This window comes from Hoplias malabaricus, chromosome 5 (genome assembly GCF_029633855.1).
Source record: "Hoplias malabaricus isolate fHopMal1 chromosome 5, fHopMal1.hap1, whole genome shotgun sequence".
Lineage (NCBI taxonomy): Eukaryota > Metazoa > Chordata > Actinopteri > Characiformes > Erythrinidae > Hoplias > Hoplias malabaricus.
Genome location: NC_089804.1, coordinates 40,969,702 through 40,992,173, shown reverse-complemented (window position 1 = coordinate 40,992,173; position 22,472 = coordinate 40,969,702). Strand labels below are relative to the sequence as shown.

The 22,472-nt window shown below is 41.4% G+C and overlaps 1 protein-coding gene across 2 annotated transcripts in view; it reads right to left on the bottom strand.

Annotated features, from left to right (window-relative positions):
* The window catches only part of plekhg5a (pleckstrin homology domain containing, family G (with RhoGef domain) member 5a), a 56,333-nt gene extending 34,235 nt beyond the window's left edge, over positions 1-22,098 (bottom strand). For both annotated transcript variants that reach the window (XM_066671216.1, XM_066671217.1), the window contains exons 1-2: positions 21,340-22,098; positions 10,332-10,411 (exon numbers count right to left, since the gene is read on the bottom strand). In XM_066671216.1, the coding sequence (XP_066527313.1) occupies positions 10,332-10,411; positions 21,340-21,394 (135 nt within the window). In that variant the 5' untranslated portion in view covers positions 21,395-22,098. The remainder of the gene's footprint in view (positions 1-10,331; positions 10,412-21,339) is intronic.
* Positions 22,099-22,472: the final 374 nt, after the last annotated feature.

Sequence of the window (22,472 nt, the reverse complement as noted above, 5' to 3'; positions counted from 1 at the left end):
TCCAGTCATAATTCTGAAAATATCTACGGTTTATCCTTTTTTTGTCGTAATATAATCTAGTGTTTATTCTCCATTTCCTAATCAAACGTTCATTTAATCAGTAGCAGTGTAGAGGTGTGTCAGGGCTGACAGCTGGAGTCAGGAAATCCTCAGTGAACAAACGCTTTGAAGTAGGAGCACTGACTATTTGCCAAATCCAGTACATTACACTATTCCAAGCCCTTATTCTCTCACTCCTTCCATCTTCCTGCGCTTCCTCTCTCTGGACATTTAGGGAAAGCTGATCTGAGCTATTGATACTAAAGTTTTTGATGCTAAAGATCCACCAAGTTAAATCTGAGAGTGTGTTTTTCATGCTACTTCACACTGGAAACGTTATTCCTCACAAGCAGAACATATCAATGTTGATGTAGCTTTCTGCTGCCCATTGTGAAGGTCAACAAAGAGAACTTCACAACAGAACTCCTCGAACTATACAAGCTTCTGAAAATTATTTAGATAGAAGAAATTAAACCAAATTTACAACAAACACAAAACAACTGCGTGTAATTTCTCACACAATACGTCACACCTTTAAAACGATGGAAATATGTATGGAGTCCAATGTTGTACCTGAATGTCAGCTCTTCTATTGGGTTAAGGGTTTTTCTCCATTAGAAAGTTATTTGGGAAAACAAAGAGATTAAAATATTATTTGAATTTTGCCCAGCATTTGTCCTAGACGTACTGTCTGTTTTTATTTTTGTGCACTGCCACATTACACCCCTCAGAGTTTAGTTCAGTTCAAAAACAACATCTTGTTCTTTAACTGTGGTGCAACCTACTGCCCAAGAGAATGAGCGCCAGAGAAACAATGTAACAAAATACACCAAAGATCAGCTAAAACATGCCCCAGAGGAAGGCCATTCTAAGCCACTCAAAAGACAGGACAGCCTCAGCATCCTGTGAGGGACATTTCCAGCAGCATGGCGTCAGTCATATGCTGGTTTCCTGTTTTTTTCCCCTTCTCTACACTATGACAACTTCCTCTAGCCATGCCCAGGGGCTTCCCTGCAATGTCTGATGTTTTGTGTGTCAAGGGACCAAGAGCTTATTGTTTGAACTCAGATAAAGACGTATCGACCTGATGATGGAATGGACACAAATATTCATCTGTGAAAAATGTCCTGTTCCAGAAAGATCAGACGTGAGGGTTGTATCATACCTTTTCAGTAAGTTCTTGGAAACACATGGCCATAAAACTGCCAAGGTGTCATAAATTCTACAGTGGTTTTGGACAGGAATAACAAAGACATAAAGACTTAAATCAGACAGTGTCAAAACACAATCAAGGATTCAGGGACTTCATTCCTGGAAAGTTAAAGCATGAACTTTTTTTCCAGTCAAAGATGTGAATGATGTGAATTGTAAATCAAAACAAGCAAAGCACACACCACTTCATGGCTGCATCAGTTATATTACCTTCTGAGTGAGCTATGATTATTAGCTGTTCTCTCTGGTTTGTTTACATTCAGAAGGTCAGCGTCTTTTAAAGGCTAAGCACCAGCGATATGAAAGTGTCAAACAAATAAATATAGTGGAATTTGAGTTCCTAACTTGTGTTTATTGATAGTCAGAAAACATGTTATTTCTTACTAATTGAAGGAATAAGGTTTAAAAGAGCGTTGGTCCCCCCCCCCCAACGGTGTTCGGAAACTCTAATAGGTGTCTTGCCTGTGACATAGATGGTGGACAACAACTCTAGAATTCGCACTTAATTTAATGCAAAATGCCAAAAAGGTGCGTTGTTTTTGGCTGCAATCATTCAATGTACAGTGGGACATCTGTGCACAAATGGCCCAAAGATCCCAAAATATCCAGAAAATGGACTAAATTTGTCAACTTTAAACGGCCACTTTGGAAAGGACCATCCGCTCACTCCGTTATCTGTAGCTCATTTCACTGGCGCTTTTCCAACAATATGGGCATGTAAGGAAACCAACGAATGGTGTTCAACAGCCTCTGTAACATGGAGGTAAACAGGGTAAGGACACTCACTTCGCCTGTTTTAGTTGGTATTAGTTAACATTAGCTTGACTTGCTAAACTCGGTGGCTCAGATTATACTCGGCTACGTAGCTGCATTACGGAGGTTTATAGTGTCGGATGAATTTGAGTTCAAATTCGATCACATTTACAAGAATAACGGTACCTCTAAATTTGAGTTTAGCTTATTGCTAGGCTACTGTCATGAATAATGTTGGTTATTTAGCTAGATACTGTCATAACAGTCAGTCATAACGGTGTTTTACCGCGGCGTTGTTCAGCTGTTGTCCACCAGTGACGTCACGGTTGCGTTCAAGAATTTCCATAGCGAGCTCGGGTTTTTCCGTCAATTTAATAAAATTTCATTTTAACTCATACTTATATATGTCAGTAACTAAAATAATGTGAAATATTCATGGAGGTCCTTTAAGTGGGGCTTAGCCTTTAATGTGGAATGAGATATTTGAAGAAAAACAAATGATTATTTATTCACTGTTTGAATTCCCACAGAAATTCATTTGTAACTCGAGCTGTTTACTGAGAGTGTTTTTTTTTTTTTAAACATCACTGGAGACCTGGCAAATGGTGAGGAAATTTTATACAAAGTGTTTTCATGGTGATAGTATTTTTCAACAGCATTTTCTGGAGTACATACTTTTTAAAGCTGTAGGTTTAAGGTAAAAATACTGTACAGTGTTCCTTTAAAGTATTGTATACAGTAACATTCAAAATTTGTCCATGATATATACAATAGAGTACAATAAATTAAATATTACAGTTTACACTGAGCATTACACAGCTTTATTATTCATCAGCGATGATTGTAATTACCCTCCTGATCAAGTGAAATAATAACTGAAGTACACTTCCTGCTTTGAAGATGCTACACGATTCTAATTAGAATAATTTGATACAATGTCATGATCAGGATAGTTTTATTTGAATCTAGAAATAAACCACAGGTTTAACACTGAAAACACACAGCATCTCTATCTTTACACGTAGAAACATGACCACATTTTTGTAGCTCTCAGGGGACAGAGATGTTGAGCTGTGCAGGGCTGAGAGCGATTGTAACATTACACTTCCTGGGGTCACGTGTCAAGCACCCTTTGTTCATCCCCCTGGGTCTTAATTCCAGCTTGGTGACATCACGGTACTCCTTTAAAGGAAAACGTCAAAGTGAAAAGAGCTGTATTTGGACATGTGGAGATAACCAAGAAGGAGAGGGAAGGACAGAGAGTGAAGCAAGTGTTCTATGTTGATATCTTGATTATAGTAATTGCTTATTGCAGGGAAACACTGACAGAGAGGCCAAACTGAGCACAGAAAATCCAATGAATGTTTATTCTGAGGCCTCCAACGCAGAGAACTTTATATAATAACACAATTCCTCAAACAATTGACATACCTCAGATACTTCAGTGTCTACATACATTCAGACAATTCACATTTTTTTCAATAAACTGTTTCTGACATGTGACTACATTGCATAAGCAAACTGGCAATGCACAATCCTCCTGGTAGTTTATGAAGACACTTACTATCTCCACTGTTTGTGTTGCTAAGTCACTTGCCAATAACACATCTCCGCGTCCACAGCTCTGAGCTCTGGAGCCAGCTCTGAAATCACAGAGCTACTGTGAACAAACACGTCAGTGTCTTCTCCTTGACCCGACACAAACACAGTAGTGTCCTCTCTCAACGTCACACAAACTCCCCTGTGACGGCTCTCGCTGAATATCAAAGCCGCCGAGTCCCTGGGACATCATTCAAAGCTCCAGATTTGATGTTTCCTGGAGAAATTGAAGATTAAGATTCTGTAACATATACAACTTTATCCGATCACCAATTCAGTGATCTGCTTCTTTTGAGAAACATGAAGCCAGCCATCACTCCTTTGAAGTGCTGCGAATGACACCATAGGTCACACTAAGTAATGAGGGAAGAGAGGGCCATCATACCCTCCCAGAGAGAACAAGAGTGAACTTCTGATACCTTTAAAGGAACAACAGTGTGTTCAAGTCCAGTTGCACTGAAGGAGAGGGGAGTATTTCTAAAGATTTCCCTGTAGAACTGTGTACGGGGCTCGTGAAATAATCACAAACTTAAAATCTATAATTAATATTGAATGTGGCACAGTACTGTTCCCCAACTAAAGGCACTGAACATGTTCCTTTGAGGGTACACCACAGTTACAGCAGAAGATACCACCCCTGTGACGTTCTTCAGAGATCATTGGGCTGGAGAATGTAAAGCTGTTATGTTCTTGTAGACCTCTCATATACAAACTGAGGACAGCAGCAGCAAAGAAAACCCTTGAATAAGAGGCCACCACTCTAGATAAAATAAAAAGACCCAATAATGAGCTGAAATGATTCAATATTCTCACTGCAATCTGCTGCCACCTTGTGGTGCCTCTCAAATGTTACCTTTATTTCTATATTCTTTGACTTTAAACAGCAAAACCCTTGAAAAACAAGTCTGAACCAGGGCTACTCTGTTGCTCTAGGCCAGCGTTCTACTAAAGTCTCACTCTGAAGTCTCACTCTGTCTGTTCTCACACAGCGCTGTCAAGCAGCAAACAGTGATTTATGTGGGTAATAATGGAGGTGCAGACACAACACAGACCCAGAGTGCAGTTAGCTCCTGACCTCAGCTCAGATTTTATACTGTATTCTACAAACAAAGATTAACCCTGGATAAGGCAGTCAGACGTCTTAATACTATCATAATGCCACGTGCGATATAACGAACCAAGAGGTATTTCACCACTACCAGCCGAGTCTAAACCCGATATCTTACTTAAGCCAAAGTGTCGTGCTTTTACAGCATATAAATAATGCAGGATCCACTTTGGACAGAACCGTTAATTGATTATACATTGGTGAGGTCTTTTATTTTGTTAATGAATGCCGTTTTTAAGTGGAAATTTTTTTCTCTTTTCAAAGTTCAATATGCCATTTTGTTCTTTTTGTTATTTATGTTTTATTCCCCCAACATTTCACTCCTGTAACTGAAATCTCAGTGGTTATTCAGTTCTTAAAGAGGCCTGTGGTCAATAATGAGATGTTTTTATGGTGAACTTCATGGCAGCTCTGTATTGCAGCCCTCTCAAAAGTTCTACTTTGGAAGGAAAAGCTGTTCCAAAAGGATGCCAGGTTAACCCAAAGCCACCAGATTAAATGTCCCTCTGAGCACTGAAAAGCAGTTAACCTACTTTAAAATCCAAAAGCAAGGCAGAAAGTCCAAGACATTGGCACATTTTCAGGGCAAAATTCTGGCCTCTTCAGATAACAAGCATGCAACTCCGGTGCCACCTTTTCCCAAAGTGGCAACAGGTAATTCCACAAGCATTATGTGAGTTAAGACATGATGAATAAACAGAGTATGAATCACAGCCTAAATTACAGCCTGTTCCTAATACCACTGTTTATCATAAAGAAATGGGAGTAGAGTCTGTGTGTCGCTGATGGAATGAGACAGACTCAGTCTCTTTTATCTTCTGTCACTGACATGTTCACATAAATGTCGTTAAGCACACACACGGGCAGAAAAACAGCACAGCACATGATCTGGAAAAGTGCCACTGAAAACAGATTGGTGGCCCTTGTTTAATTCCCTCCATTGTCTATGTACAGAACAAAGCCTTTATACAGTTTCACATGGTTCTGAGCAAGGACTAGTGCACTATCAGTCTTTCCCCTAATTCCGGCCACTGCCTTATATGGTGCAATTCCGCTCTCTCTCTTATCCGATCGCATTGGGTAAAACAATAAAACGTAACTAGTAGGGCATTTAAACATCAGTCTTGCAAGAAATCACATATCTAAACAATATTTAAGTATCTCTAACAGTGTTGTAATTCTTTGTGTGCAAAACTGCATGTGAAACACAACACATTACCATTTCGTGACAGATATTTCCCTCAGTGTAAAAGTTAGATTAGCGGTTAGCTTCCTTTTCTCTGAGGGGAAAATTTTACCACCATTTTAATCCTTACATGTAGAGTACGGATACCAACACAGGACAAACATAATCTCATAGTGAACCTCTCAAAACCACTGAATGTGGTAGCAACTGTCTCGTTTGACTGTCACAAGCAGGGGAGGTGGCCGAAGTTAGGGGGCGCTAATAATCTTAACAGTATTGTCACCTACTTAAACAAAAGCGTTTTTATCTTAAAACATATTTTCTTTCAAAGTCAAGCAAGTCTTGGACATTAATCTACACACATGACTCCTGAAAAATGTTGATTTGAGTGAGTAAATTACTTCTATTTATTTACAGTTAGCTAAGATTTCCAATATTTTAATTAAAGTGGCCGGAACTACGCTACATACGTCTGAAAATACTGGCTCCTGCACTGAAGATATTCTAAATCATGTAATGTGTGCAACTATGTAGTGAACGGGAGTGATTTGGAACACAGTCTGAGCCTGAGAAACTATACTTAGCCGACAGTTAACAGGCTACGCTAGCGCAACAGACACGCTCTCCGAAATGTTCCTCATTGCTGTATAAAAACAGAGCTGCTGATTCCCAGTTTGAATTAAAAGCTATAGGCAGTAAACGGTGTAAGGTGATACATAGGAGCCAGCAAACACAAGAGTAGATTAAAGGCAAGGTTCACCATCAAGTGTTTGTGTCAGACATGCTAGGCTCCCTCTCTCTGCTCTGCAAAGAACCCTCCAAATGTTGAAAATGATGAAGAAAGATGAGAATATTGCTTTATTCCTGCTCTATAGGTGGGTAATATGGAGATAACTTTGATGTTTCAGATTATTTAGGTAGGAACACACTCTAAATTCAGGACAGCGCTAACTGTATTAATGTAAACACAGAGCGAAAGTGCTACAAAACTAAACTCGAGCTCGAGTTACAAATGAGTTTCAAACAGTGAATAAAAATATTCACAGAATTCAGCCACATACAAACAACAGTAATTTTTCTCCTCAAACATAGTATTCCACTTTAAAAGATGCAGAGATTCGGAACGTAAACAAACCAGAGAGAACTACAGTTCACCACAGTCTTAGATGTTGCCTTTAAATAAACAATTTTATTCGATGAAAAAGCTATCAATCAAGTCCACAGTATACTCACAGAAACACATAAAACTTCTTTTTAAATGCCCTTTTTGCTGAAAATCAGTTTCAGTTCACATGAATACATTATAAAACATAGGTTATGGTTTAATATAGAAATAGTGTCAACTGAGACATAACAGATTATGACTGAAGGAATGCTAACATACAATTACAAGTCAGAGGGGAAAATAGTGGGGTGTGTAGTTTAAATTTTCCTAAACAATATTAAAAGAGCCATTAAAAAAGAGCCCTTCATCATCAGAGGTGGGTAGTAACACACTACATTTACACTCTGTGATAAATACAGCAACAGGGGCTCAGCAGTGATTCAGAAAACCATTGTCACTTAACACAGTCCACTGCTGCATCAAAGAATTCAACCTGAAAGTCTATGACTCAGTGTTGTTTTGAAAGACACTTTGCTGGGCTATTACTCTCTCAACACATGCTACATTTTTAACCTGTTCCAGGGCATGTTCATTCCAGAACTGCATTAGAAAAGCTCGCTAATCTCTAAGGGTGACTACTTTGCAATTGTGGTCAAATCTAATAGTCATTTTCAGGTCATTTATTTCTCTGTGATGTTGGTGGCGCTAATAGGGGAAAACTCTTGGGTTTTTGTGTAGTTAAAGTAGCTTAGCTGTGACAGGCTTTAGACGCTCAGACGTTATTTTAGTCGAGTAGTAGCATTCAAGACGCATTTGTTGATTAACTTCAATAATACAAACCTTAACATTACCCAGAGCCATTATTACTTTTCAACTCCTGACAGAGACAGGAAGCACAAGCCTAACAATAGCATGCTGCTAAAGCCCACAGCTTCCCAGTGATCAGTACATGGCCCCATACAAATATAAACAGACACTTGCTCACATTCGTACAGACTCTCAGGCACAGACACACACTTTGAAGTCCCCTCTGTGTCCCTCTTGCATTGTCTGCAGCAAACTTTTTCAAGTAAACAGGAGTCCTCACAGACACTTGTCTTTCCATATTGCGAGGATAAGAGCATATGTGCAGAGCACGGCTGATGAAAACACTGGTACATTAACTCATGTCTGGCTTCAATCAAGGCCCCACCAGAAACAGAACTGTTTACCCCAGGAGTCTCTCGCTAAAAACTAAAGCAAAGTTCAATGAACGCAAACAAAGCCAAGTTAAAGAGAATTATGGACTCTTATCAAGAAGAGCAGCCATTAATGAAATGTACTGTCATACTCCAGTGAAACACAGCTCAGTACATCCACATTCTACAAGAGTAACCCTGGCCTCATGATCATGTGCCTTATTAGGAACGGGTAATGTCCTCATTCAGAGTCTCGAGACACGAACACCTGCTAAAACATAAAAGCTGAAATACATTGCTAACGAAAGGACTTCATGTCTGTCAGGCTGCAGAGAGAAGAAACAGCGAGTTACTCGGTGGATGATGGAGGCTGGCAGGAAAAATTTATTCATTTGGCTCTGAGGCTGGGGCAGTAAAGCTACATTTTGTATCATCAAATAGATAATACGTATTTAAAATATTTCTTATTTCAGAGGTCCAAACAGAACGCTCCAGCAACACTATAGTACTACACTGACAAACCTTCAGAACAAAAGGCGATCTGTGGGTATTGCTCTATTCCTGCTTTACTGTTGGGTACTATTGACATATTTTAGCTGTTTCCGATTTACTTAAGGTAGAACTGACCCTACAGGGTGGGTCATTTATATGGATACATCTTAATAAAATGGGAATGGTTGGTGATATTAACTTCCTGTTTGGGGCACATTAGTAAATGGGGGGGGGGGGATTTTCAAGATGGGTGGTGATCATGGTGGCCATTTTGAAGTCGACCATTTTGGATACAACTTTTGTTTTTTCAATGGGAAGAGGGTCATGTGACACATCAAACTTATTGGGAATTTCACAAGAAAAACAATGGTGTGCTTGGTTTTAACGTTTAACTTTATTTTTTCATGAGTTATTTACATTGATGAAGAATGGCCCCACTATCTTTGTACCCCATATACCACACCATACCATCAAGATGTGCAGCACCCGAAACTACGGATACTGGAAGCTTGTGCTAGCTGCGGTGTTGCTATCAGTGTGTGAAGAGGATTGCATTGACAATCCAACACAGTGGGCAGCACTTTGAACACATTTTATAAGTGGTCAGGAACTTGTAAATAACTCAAAGAATAAAGTTACATTAAAACCAAGCACACCATGGTTTTTCTTGTGACATTCCCAATAAGTTTGACGTGTCACATGACCCTCTTCCCATTGAAAAAACAAAAGTTGTATCCAAAATTGACGATTTCAAAATGGTCACCACCCATCTTGAAAATTTCCCCCCTCCCATATACTAAATGTGCCACAAACAGGAAGTTAATATCACCAACTATTCCCATTTTATTAAGGTGTATCCATATAAATGGCCAAACCTGTACATTCAGTAGACCACTAACTGCATGAAAGCAAACACAGACCAAAAGCATAAGAAACTAAACTCCAAAAGAGTTTCAGTGGTAAAATCAAACAATAAATACAAACTTACAGACAAGATCAACTTCTTTCGCCCACAATTTGTTTCCTTAAACACACTTCTTAAAAGATGTAGCCCTTCTGAATGTAAACAAACCAAAGAGAACAGCACTTCCCCAGAATCGCTGATGTTACTTTAAGTACTGACGATTTTTACAAAACACTAGAGCAGTTGTTAACAAAGTGTTCAGTGGACCCTCAGATGATCCATATTTTTGCTCCATCTTAATGTTTTGGAAAGTGTGATATAGAAAAAGTTGGAATGAAGGCTGGAACGAGCACTAGTCATCAACAACACAGTGGGGTATCCTCCCGATTTAAAGAATATTAGTAGTAACTTAAACCTAGCGTTTAGCAACAGAGGGGGAGCATAGAAGAAATATTTGGTGCATTTCAATAGAGGTCTGTGGAACTCCTGATACATTCTGTGCCCTAAATATCACCAGATATATTGAGAAATCTTATGAAATATTAACTAATTAAATATTAATAATTAATATTAAGTCAGACAAGTGTTTTCCTGTCTGTTTCCCAGTGGTGGGGTTGATGAACAAATATTATCCTGAAAATGCAGCAAGCAAACTTCACACTGTTGTCCATAAACACACACAGATATCAAGATTTGCAATGACGCCAGTTTGAGTCGCCCCTAGAAGGGCCATGTAGAAGGCACTGAAACCCTACCTTGGCAGCAAGGCAGCGTTCTAAACAGTTGGGATGTTGGCACAAAACACCACTCTTCTCCTCTTGGACTGGCTTTTCACCTGCAACAAGAACCAGTAACAATTAAACAGATTAAACAGAACACAAACGAATGTTTGATCAAGGCCAGATGAAAATATCACAGACTGACGCTCATGAACACAATGGAGCTACAGGGGTTATGTCCTTGGTCTTGTGCCAAAATACATAAAAGCATTATTACTGAGAAACAGGGAGGGGCTAGAAGGAGGAATATAGAGAGGGGGGGGGGGGAGAAGAGCAGTGAAAGAAGATGGCAAAGCAAAAACTCAGAAGGGTAAGAAAAAAATTACATATACATACACTGGAGAAAATGGAGATTAGTTACAAACATCAAACCACACTACTTTAATCATCTTATTTATGCGTCACGATAATACACTATGCTACTAAATGACACTCAAACAGCCAATCACCTGTGGAGTTCTGCTGCATCTACAGCACAGAGAGTGTGACAGAGAAGGAACTCAGAATTTAAAAAAAAGTCTTTAAAAAAGACTTGTCATCTCATCAGTTTTTAATCAGAACCTACACAGTTCAGACCAAGAGCAGGAAAATAGTGCTTCATTGGTAATTTGTGGTGAATAAAATGTGGATAACAGGCGGCATGGTGGCGCAGCAGGTAGTGTTGCAGTCACACAGCTCCAGAGACCTGGAGGTTGTGGGTTCGATTCCCGCTCCAGGTGACTGTCTGTGAGGATTGTGGTGTGTTCTGCCCGTGTCTGCGTGGGTTTCCTCCGGGTGACTGTCTGTGAGGAGTGTGGTGTGTTCTCCCTGTGTCTGCGTGGGTTTCCTCCGGGTGACTGTCTGTGAGGAGTGTGGTGTGTTCTCCCTGTGTCTGCGTGGGTTTCCTCCGGGTGACTGTCTGTGAGGAGTGTGGTGTGTTCTCCCTGTGTCTGCGTGGGTTTCCTCCGGGTGACTGTCTGTGAGGAGTGTGGTGTGTTCTCCCTGTGTCGGTGTGGGTTTCCTCCGGGTGACTGTCTGTGAGGAGTGTGGTGTGTTCTCCCTGTGTCTGCGTGGGTTTCCTCTGGGTGACTGTCTGTGAGGAGTGTGGTGTGTTCTCCCTGTGTCTGTGTGGGTTTCCTCCGGGTGCTCCGGTTTCCTCCCACAGTCCAAAAACACATGTTGGTAGGTGGACTGGCGACTCAAACGTGTCTGTAGGTGTGAGTGAATGTGTGTGTGTTGCCCTGTGAAGGACTGGCGCCCCCTCCAGGGTGTATTCCTGCCTTGCTCTGGTAGGCTCTGGACCCACTGCGACCCTGAACTGGATAAGAGCTTACAGACAATGAATGAAAGAAAGTGTAGATATCTGCTCAGCTGTGGATGGTTCTGTGAAATAAAAATAAATAAATAAATAAATAAAATAAACACCTGATAGAGGACACGATGAAATACTCTAAATAACATCAAATGTTTGTAATTAGCGAAAGCTGAGCACAGCGGAGTGCGTTTAGCATCAACAGCAAACACTGACATTAGCTGATGATTAGATGATGATAATAAACAATAAACACAAATTACAGTCATTACTTTAGTCTCCAGACAGAATGCTTTAACATGATGTTGTTGGTTGCTCTTGTTTTTGGACGCTGTTAAACGCAGTGGCTTTAATTCAGAGCAGAGTCTGCAGTAAACTGTGGAGATGTGTTGAAAATGTTTTCATGACATTTATTATTAGTGTTATATTTTTATTTTATGGTTTTACTGTATTTCAGTGAACCTGCTTTGTTTTTTCTGGGCAGAATAATTATAATGTAAATGTACATGGGTTTAGTGAAATCCGTTGTTGTAGACACGGCACAGATTATGTACTTATCTGAATCTGAACAATGTAACATTAGAGTGGGCCTTTAACACAGTTGTAGGAGTGTGGTGACAGGACAGGGGGAAATAATCAAAGTTACCAGGCCAGAAGACACACAATTACAATCAAATACACTTAAGTGAAAAGAGAAAAACTGAGAAAATGATGAAAGAAGACAGAGAAACGAGTACAAAACACCACTGCCGTTAAAAAGGTTCTGGAGAGTAAGGTGTTTTTTTTCTTCTTAAAGCTAGTGCCATGATAATAACTAATGCATGAGGGTTTCATTTGTGTTTTGTAATTGCTTCATCCTTTTCAGTGTCACAGTGGGTCCTCTCTGGAATCACTGAACACAAGGCAGGACAACACACAGGAGACAGGGCACCAGTCCTAAATCCAACTGATCTAATTGTCAGACTGTAACCTACAGAAATATGACCATCTCTCAGTGTCCAAAACAGATGGAAAACTACTTTATCCAAAAGGTGATCTTATCCGTTCACAAATAATACACCACGAACGTTCAGATCAAAGTCTTAGGAGCCACATCATTCCACATTCTTGATCAATGTCCACTGAAGCACATGATGCTCCATGTCACACACGATAACCATCAAACGTACCATTCTACGAGTCGGGCATGTTGTAGGAGCTGCTATATCGGAACGTCTGGATGAAAGCTGATCTGATTGAATAGGCGCAGTGCTGACAGAAGCTTGTAGGGACTTATCACCTGTGTTTACAGGGCCTCACCCTTGTTTTGTTCTTCATGGGAGAGACACTTTTTACTAGTCCCAACCTCTACAACACGCCATACATTCCACTACTCTTCCTACCAGCCCTCCATTTCAGAATCCTTCACTTCTCCTTGTTTAGGCAGAGAGACGAGGGGGGACCTCCAGATCATGATCCATGTGAGGAATGTGCAGAATGCCAGGGACTGTTTTTCATGCTCCTCTGTTTATCCATGCTCCTTCTGAGCCTCTGAGGAGGTGAGTGTACGGCACATCCACCATCTGTGTCTGAGCCGGAAATACCTTTATGTAACACACGTCTGCGTTGAGTCTACGGGAGGAACACCAGGCTAATGCCAGCACCGCCAGCAGAAGATGTCGGAGGACAGAGGGTATTGAGAATGTCAAAATACAATCAGCAGGGGGTCTTAAGTTGCCTTAGTTGTAGGAAGCTTTGTCTCCAGGATTATCACTCCCAGACTGCTTGGGATTTACTGAATTAGCCGTATTAATCAGTACGATTTTTCCACTACAACCAAATTTTTTCAGGCTTTACTGACGTGAGTGAACTTACAACTGCTTTAAATCAAGATCCCAGTCAGAAAAGACGAGTCTTTGAGGAAAGATGAAGAAAAGATCTATGGCAGAACTAGCAGCACACTTCTTTGTTGTGGTTCGAAGGTCATCATTAGAGAGAACAAACTGCATCATGAGCCAGGACATCAAAGAACAGAGGCATGTCCTTGTCTCATCATTTCCTCTTTATAGCACAATGTCACTTTCTGCAAACCAGCAGGTCTTCAACCCAAAACAGAGCCCACAGACTGAATAAAGACATTCTAAATTCAATAATCCTGACCCTCAGCTAACTTCTTTCCAACTGGGACCTCAGATCAAGGGCACGCAGATGGGAGCTGAACCTGTAGCCCTCTGGTTGTGAATCTGTAATTCTCCAAAAGTCTTAAGAGGTCAGAGGTCTTAGCCACTTCAAATAATGACCAGATAACAAACCTGAGCTGGCCGTTCAAATAAATACATTCTAATTTTAAAATTAGCTTCCAACGATAAGAAGGAATGGAGATACAATAATGTGATGTATTTAGGGCTGGACAATAAACTCATATCAATACATATATTGCAATATATTTCAGGAGACGGCTAACTGCATTAGCGACAGTGCTACAAAACTAAACAGCTCGAGTTACACAAGTGTTCAAGCAGTGAATAAACACAGACAAGTTACACTTCAGACACTTAAATACAGTCGTTATTTTCACTCAAACACACCATTCCACTTTAAAAGATTAGGGCTGCGTTTCTCCACAATCGTACACTTCTTTTTTTAAAGTGGTTTCTAAAATATAAACAATGACAAAAGCAAGAGGTTCATGTTTGACAGTGATGTCATGTTTCTTGTGAGTTCTTGGCAGTTTTTCCGTGGCTTTTATTTGTTCATATCGATATCGGAACGGTCAAAAATAAGAAATACATCAGGATATAAATAGTGTCCATATCGTCCAGCCATTACTGTGTTCTATTATAAACCAGTTCACTCCTTAGCTCTGCAGTGGTGCACTTTTGGCCCTCTCTTAAAGCCAAAACCTCACACTCAGCCACAAAGACAGGAAAAATGCATGATGTATCCAAAGTCAAAGTGTAATCCAGCTCTAAAATGAACCCTACCTTAATGTCTCATTCAAACCAGCTTTTCTGTACTAACTAATGCTAACATAGTCTTCGCTAAACCTGTGGATTCAAAGATCACAAACCCAAGAAGTTCCACTCGATATAAACAGGTCCTCCATCACGCACCACTCGGCCCAAAATAAAACAACTTACCACTGGGAACTCTGGCGATCTTTGTGAGTGAAATCCAGGTGTACCTCTCTGCCTCCAGCTCACTCTGAGAGCACAGAATAGTCTCCAGCTCATAGGAATCATGTCGTCTCCAGTGGAACATTGCGGTTCTAAATCCAATCTCCTGTAATCTCAGCTCAACACAGCAGCCCGAAATTCATCTTCCTCAGAAAACTGCTTTAATGACTTCTCTCTCTCTGTTTGCTTTGTGAAGGTAAGATCATAGACATCAAGGTAAATAAAGCCATCACAACTATCACTATCCTGCTCCGGGTTCAGACACATCAATCCGAACCTCAGGAAGCAGACCTGTCTTAAATGAGAGCTCCTGCAGTATGTGCTTCTCAGATGTTTCTGTGCGTTCTGTTAGTCAGTGCTTCTGTGTGTCTGTGTGTGTGTGTGTGTGTGTGTGTGTGTGTGTGGGGGGGGGGGGGGGTTATCTTGACCCACACAGCAACACAGACAAGCACTGTATTCATTCAAATTGTGAAGTGCATGCTGGGAAGAGCGGGAGACCTGTGACTTTTTAGAACGTTGGGAGATACAAAGCCCCCTTTTAGACGTAGGGTAAGCCCACAAACTTTATACATCTTTATGAACAGTCTGCCATGGAAATAACGTGTTGGAAAAACCTGGCTGCACTTTGGATGTTGGGTGTATCTAGGGTTCCAGCGGAAGACAGAATGAGAGTGCCAGAGGAGGAGGAGGACGGCTCATTTCCTGCTCCTTTGTCGGAGGTGTGAAAGGGTTAAGAATAAAACGGCAAGCGAGTGACTACAGGGGCACGCCAGGCCTCCAGCACCCCCACATATCTAATTTTGCTCTGACAAATTAGAGACTAGGCTGGGAGCTTCTTAGCCACAGGGAAGTAGCCTTTCTCAGGCATATGGTAGTGATTTGGAGCGGCCTGATGTGCAGGGTTCAGTTATAATGACAAGGCTCGAGTGGTAGTCAAAGCCTGCAAAACGCACCCTCTCTCTGTGAATGAACACGGACACTTCTGCAAAGAGAAGATCTCAGAACTCTTTCTGTGAATTTCCTCTGTCACTGCAGGTCCATCAGGGTGTAAACAGAACCGGGTTAGGGCTTCATACCCACATCAACTGTGATCATAAGGGAGGTCCTCATATGATGTGGATTATATAATGACACCTGCACCAATAATTAGCTGCTCATTTTATAATTATTATTCATTCATTCATTATCTGTAAGCGCTTATCCAGTTAAGGGTCACGGTGGGTCCAGAGCCTACTTGGAATCATTGGGCGCAAGGCGGGAATACACCCTGGAGGGGGCACCAGTCCTTCACAGAGCAACACAGACACACACACACATTCACTCACACCTACGGACACTTTAGAGTCGCCAATCCACCTACCAACGTGTGTTTTTGGACTGTGGGAGGAAACCGGAGCACCCAGAGGAAACCCACGGAGACACAGGGAGAACACACCACACTCCTCACAGACAGTCACCCGGAGGAAACCCACGCAGACACAGAGAGAACACACCACACTCCTCACAGACAGTCACCCGGAAGATACCCACGCAGACACAGAGAGAACACACCACACTCCTCACAGACAGTCACCCGGAAGATACCCACGCAGACACAGAGAGAACACACCACACTCCTCACAGACAGTCACCCGGAGGATACCCACGCAGACACAGAGAGAACACACCACACTCCTCACAGACAGTCACCCGGAGGATACCCACGCAGACACAGAGAGAATACCCATAACCCATAACCTCCAGGCCCCTGGAGCTGTGTATCTTTAGAATAATGATTATAAAATGGCGGCACGGTGGTGACTGCAATATATATATATATATATATATATATATATATATATATATATATAGACAGAGCATCTTTTGTGTTCAGCCCAAAAGCTAAAGGTGCTTTGTGGAGTTCATATTTTGCCCATAGTTTTTAAACAAAGTAAATGCTGCAATCAAATTTCTAAGAATCAAAGGGAAGTAGTATGTTTTCTAAAACTCATTATAGAAAATAAACCGATAGGAAATAGTTCCACATTGAGGGTAGGCTCCAGACCCACCGCCAGACAATGAATGAATGAATGAATGAATGATAGAACAAATAGTTTTAAAAGATGCATTGTGACGATTATTCTTTGAAGTTATTTGATCCTGATTTTTGTTTGCTTCCTGCTTGTCTTTGCCACGTTTCTTTGTGGACTTTGCTGATACAGTAATTGCCTTCTGAAATCTCTCATTAGCTTCTGTTTGTTTCAGATTTAGAATTTTGGCACATTCTTCACAGGTGGGAAGATCAAAGAAGGGGGTAAATTGAATATCTAGGGGGTAATGGCTTGAATTAAGCCTTGATTTAAGGTGCCCAAGCCTCACCTCATCTGATACCTGTATCAAGTTTATAATACAAAAATTCAGTATATCTGCTGTGTATATGAACCATATTGCTCCAGCAATGTTGGTGGGGTGGGCGTGGCTCAGCTTCAGCCGAGGTTTCACCTGTCAGTCCACACCTGTCAGTTAACCAATGGATATTCCAGGTGAATGCCACCTTCTAGCTTCCACCCACCCATGTGCGCCAAACCTCAGTGGGTCAAAAGAAGCAGGAGCCGTGGCAAAATACATAGTAAAGATATGATTTATGTTATTCATCATCCATCTCCTTCTGCAGGATTCCACAAGCCGAGGGGCATCATACACCTCTTTGGATGTTTATTTCAGCAACATGTCGTTTGAAATACTGCACTTCTTCATAAAGATGATCTGATAATGAACACATATACAATTCTATAGCCATGAGATTAGAGTAATAATCAGAACATTAATAATGACCTGAGGCTCCAAAGATTTAATATATCTATACTTTCAATAAAACTTAATTTAAGATTTAAATTGCATTGTTTAGAAACACCTGTGGCATTCAGACAAAACAGAGCTGATCATTTGACAGTGCACTGGTTGGAGTTTGAGATTTGGAGACTGGATGGGAGTTAGTCGGCCAAGTGACAGGCCGCTGTGCCAAATTCCACTCAGTAAACAAGACTCTACTAGCACTGCTGATTACAAAGCTGCGCACGCTAGGACTGGGCGGCATAACATTTTATCATTCTGTTGCTAAGCATTATACACAGTATACTGTAATACCACAGGGTGGTGGGGGCATGGAGGGTAAACGGAGCTGGGTTTAATTGCTCTGTGTAGTAACTCACGAAGAGAAGTTGAGCAGCGTCCAGCGTAGCTCAGAGAGCGGAGTTTAATTGTCTTGCACTGCTTGCGGAGTAAGGTTTGAACTTGGGCCCATCAAAATCACAGGAAAAACTGAGCAGAGATATGCTGCATGCAAATGAATCCAGCCAAATCAATGTATATTTATTCATGAATGTAATTTCTGTAACCTCTGTGGAGGAGTATACCTGGAATCATTGGGTGCAGGGCACCACACACTGATACTCGAGTCAACCCATGCAAACACAGGGAGAACACACCATGTCCCAAGCTGGGCCTCAAACACACAACCCCTGCACCCTGGCATTGTGTGACAGTGACACTATCTCTTGCGCCACAATGACACCCTTCAAAGCAGTGTGTGTCTCTGCAATTAGAAGCTAGCTGGTGTTAGCCCCATTACTGTGCACAATGCAGTATATGAAATATTCATTCATTTTCCAGTAGAATATGGAGGAAAAGCATAGTATATCTGGTGAAATCCAAAGAGAGACCAAGTGTGTTTTCATCTATATGACTGCTTGAGCCTGACATATTGTGTGAACCCTAGAACCGGGTGCTTTTTTAGTACCTGCACATTTGTGGTTCCAAATGAGCCGATTAGGGACTAAACTGTAAACGCTGCAGAGTGCTGACTGGCCGGAGAGACTTGCCAATCACAGCCCTCCAGCACAAACTAGTCATCTGTAAAACCTCCAAGTTACAGCAGTGATAGCATATGGTTTTATCTGACTCGTAAAATCAGCTTGTAAAATTACCCCGTGGTCTTTGAAGAAGTTTAAATGCTGCGTGGATTGGTGGCCGACAAAAGAACCCAGCGAGAGCCAGACATGCAACAAGGAACCAAAACGTCTGATCTGTGAGAACTGGGGCATGAAGCTGTGTCCAGTTCCAGATAAAAACAACACACAAAAAACATGAAGAGTAAACTGTCCTTAACCTTACCGCCATTCTCAAAGCCTGTGATTCCCATTAGAGAGGGATTTGTGACACCACCACCTTCATTTTGTGGAGGAGCTGTGCTCATGGAAACACGACCATGCACCAGAGACTGAAAAGCGTGTAGAGCCGCGCAGAGCTGAGTCGAGTCGATACAATGGTAAAGCACCAATGTCTCTCCACCAGGTGTTTCTCATTGGAAGTGTGCCAACAGGTAAGCCTTATCATAGCCCAATCAAGTGAGGACTATCATGAGGTCACAACCCCAACTCCCATGTCCGAAATGGCTTCCTATTCACTATTCCCAATATTATACAGTGCACTATTAGGGTGAACTGAATTTAAGAGAGTAGTGAATGATTTGGACACTACCACATGCAGGTTGTTTACAAAAACGGAACAGTGCATTATGGGTATACGCAATCCACAAATGTCATCTAGTGTGTATTGGATGTACACAACATTTTGTGGTGCATTGTGGGACTGTTTGAGTGTGTTTTATGCTACTATTACACAAAGGTGGAACTATACACTGAATGAGGCACAAATTCAGACAGCGTCAGTCTGTGGCGTCTGGGGCTCAGCTTGTAGCGAATGCCCTCTGTTCACCCTCTTGAGGCTTGTACCACATATGTCCACCACTCTTCAAAGAACAAAGTACAGACTCCCCTCACCTAAACATAAGGTCTATTTTCACCATATGGTTAGAGGATGACTCCATCACTTAACTAAGTAGAATAAAGTAAGGATTTGGCGACTAAGCCACAATTCCAAAAGCAATGATTATTTTCCTTATAGTAGAGCTGTCTGTACGAGTGTCCAGTCGGCTTTGTAATTGTGCTTGACCCTTTCATTGTTATTAGAAATATAAAATATATATCCAGGTAGTATTTTCAGCCAAACGTTACACAACTGGTAACTGAGCTGTAGATGTAAATGTAAATGAAATACAATGCTTTGTGTGAACACACCTCAAAAAGCTGTATCACTACCAACCTGTGACTAACAAACATTATTCTTTCCAAGGTTTTGATCAACATTACTTTTTTCCAAACATATTTTTCCTCCACCTGACTGGACGTAATCTCTCTGCAGCTGTTCGATTGTCAGCGCAGTGTCTAATGTTTCCTCACGATAGAAATCTCCGAGGTACATCCTGCAGCTCCCTGTCTGTGCAGTAAAAAATGTAGATATTCTCCATCACAACCTCCAGGGTCTTTACAAAGAGGAAAATATTTTTTTTTTAAATATTTGTTATTTACCCAGCAGCACTCATCACATTTAGAGAATATACATTTCCTAAAATTTACAATTTACATTTTTTATACAGAGAATAGAAGGAATATAGCAAATTAAATTGTAGCAAAATACATTTACGAATAAAACTGTCAATAGTAGGACCCTTGCTTTGAAGGATGTCCACAAATCTGACGCCCATCAGCTGGCTTTTGTTCTACTCTTTTACACAGTTCTGTAACTACAGGCATTTTTTGGACATAACATTGTCACCTGTGATCTTCCAGAGATTCTCAATCAACTTTAGAGGACTTTACGTCATTATTATCCATTCTGCAGTGAGACAAGGAGCAGATTGTCTCGTATAAAACTTGGGTAGCTTATTAGACGCTCGCAGACAACGGAACACCTGTTGCTTAAGGAGGATCTCATAGTTTTATATTCACTTTGCAATGTAGCTGTGTCCCTCACTTTACACAGTTTGATGCCAAATGATGTTTCCCCACAACACGCTCCTCCGAAATAGCTTGGTAAGTGAAGAGGTCACTCTTCACCTCTCTCTCTCTCTCTATGAAAGCCTGGATGACTCTAGTACACTCCAATATTTCTCAGTGACACCTGCCGCTCTGAGCCACAGCCCAGGCTCAAACACAGAAGCTAAGCTGATTAACCTTAGTTTAAATTAGAGCAGTAGGAAAGCCAAGTAAAACTAACAAACCAATGGGGAGTTCATGAAAATCAAAGTGTTCCAGCTCCTAGTTGGAGGACTGTGAAGGAAGGCGTAGCTGTAGAAGTGTATTCTGTTTCCAAACAGGAGCTGCTGGTGTTAGACACAGTTTCACAGCTGAAAGTCGGTGTAAACTCATACACATACGATTTATTTGCAAAACAATGACAGAAATGTTCAGAAGACAGAAAGCAGTCTGTTCAACGTCGAAATGGTGAAGGTGTGGACGGTTTCCAAAACGGAGACTGAGTCCAGGTTTAGACAGAAGTTTGATTTTCCACAGGGTTAGAGTTAAACAAGTTTTGATTTTACCTGCTGACCCCCTGGAAGCTCCATTCACGGTCAAGAAAATGAAAGGCAACACAATTAAAAATAAAAAGGACTAAGTGGAAGCAGGGAGTTTTAAAAAGCACACACAGAAGCACTCACCAAGTCGAATTCGGAGACCGAGCCAGCTCTTCGGTGGGGAACCGTAACGATGCATTATTTCCTCGAGAACATCTGTGTTACACTGCGCTTGGAAAAGTAGTAACGCACGCGAGCAGCTCCTGCATGGCGCTCAGAGCAGGGGACATTCGCCTCAAACTGGCAGCCTTCCACTCACTCGAATTAAGCTCCACACACTTCACTCACACCGACATTATTATCACCACTGTCCTTCCTGTGGTTCCTGTTTCCCTTCCAGCACCGCACGGTGAAAAAGACCAACCTGTAACCTGTCGTGTTTTCTACTTATCCTTCGACTAGAGCGGGGTTCATTGTCTGTTAAAACCCTGCCTCACTTCATCGTCTAAACACTCCTCACCGCTGCTGCACATTTCACCTTCTTCATTCAGCAGTTTGGGGGCTTTTCCCACAGTAAGAACTCTCTTCTGCGGACTCCGTGGGGTGTTTTTAAGCAGCAGTCTGCACCACACTGCGTTTTCCATTCATTCCCAGACAGCCATGTTCCAAAGTGACTGCTAACCCCTCGACTTCAGAGAGAGAGAGAAACAGCCCACAGCTGACCCGTTTCAGATTCTCGGTGTTTTACCTTTAGACGAGTCTCAGTTTAAAAACAGAGGCTCTTTCATGAAAATGTGTTTTGTACTGCTCTCTCAAACGACATGTTAATCTTTATTTACAATGTAAATCAGTCGCGTACCCGTCCTGAACACACAGCTGAACGTTTCAATCACTATCACTGATATAAATAAATAAAGACATTTATATACCCTCTATTGACCTTATAATGTGAACTGGGGAGTGTTTGACAAAGTCCACAAAGCAGGATTAGTTATGAGTTAAGGAATAAGGAAGGGGTGTGTTCCCGCCTTGCGCCCAGTGATTCCGGGTGGGCTCCGGACCCACCGCGACCCTGAACTGGAGAAGGGTTACAGATAATGAATGAATAATAGTATCTCAGCTTTTTTTCCTATTTAGAATTCAGTAAACAAGGAACGTCCCCGGACGTTCAAAATAGGTCTAAAAGTATTCTGCCCGTCAAGGACATATTTTAAACGTCAATGGACGTCCAAATTCTTAATAAGTTAGTTAAGTGGTGACCAATCGATAACGTCAAT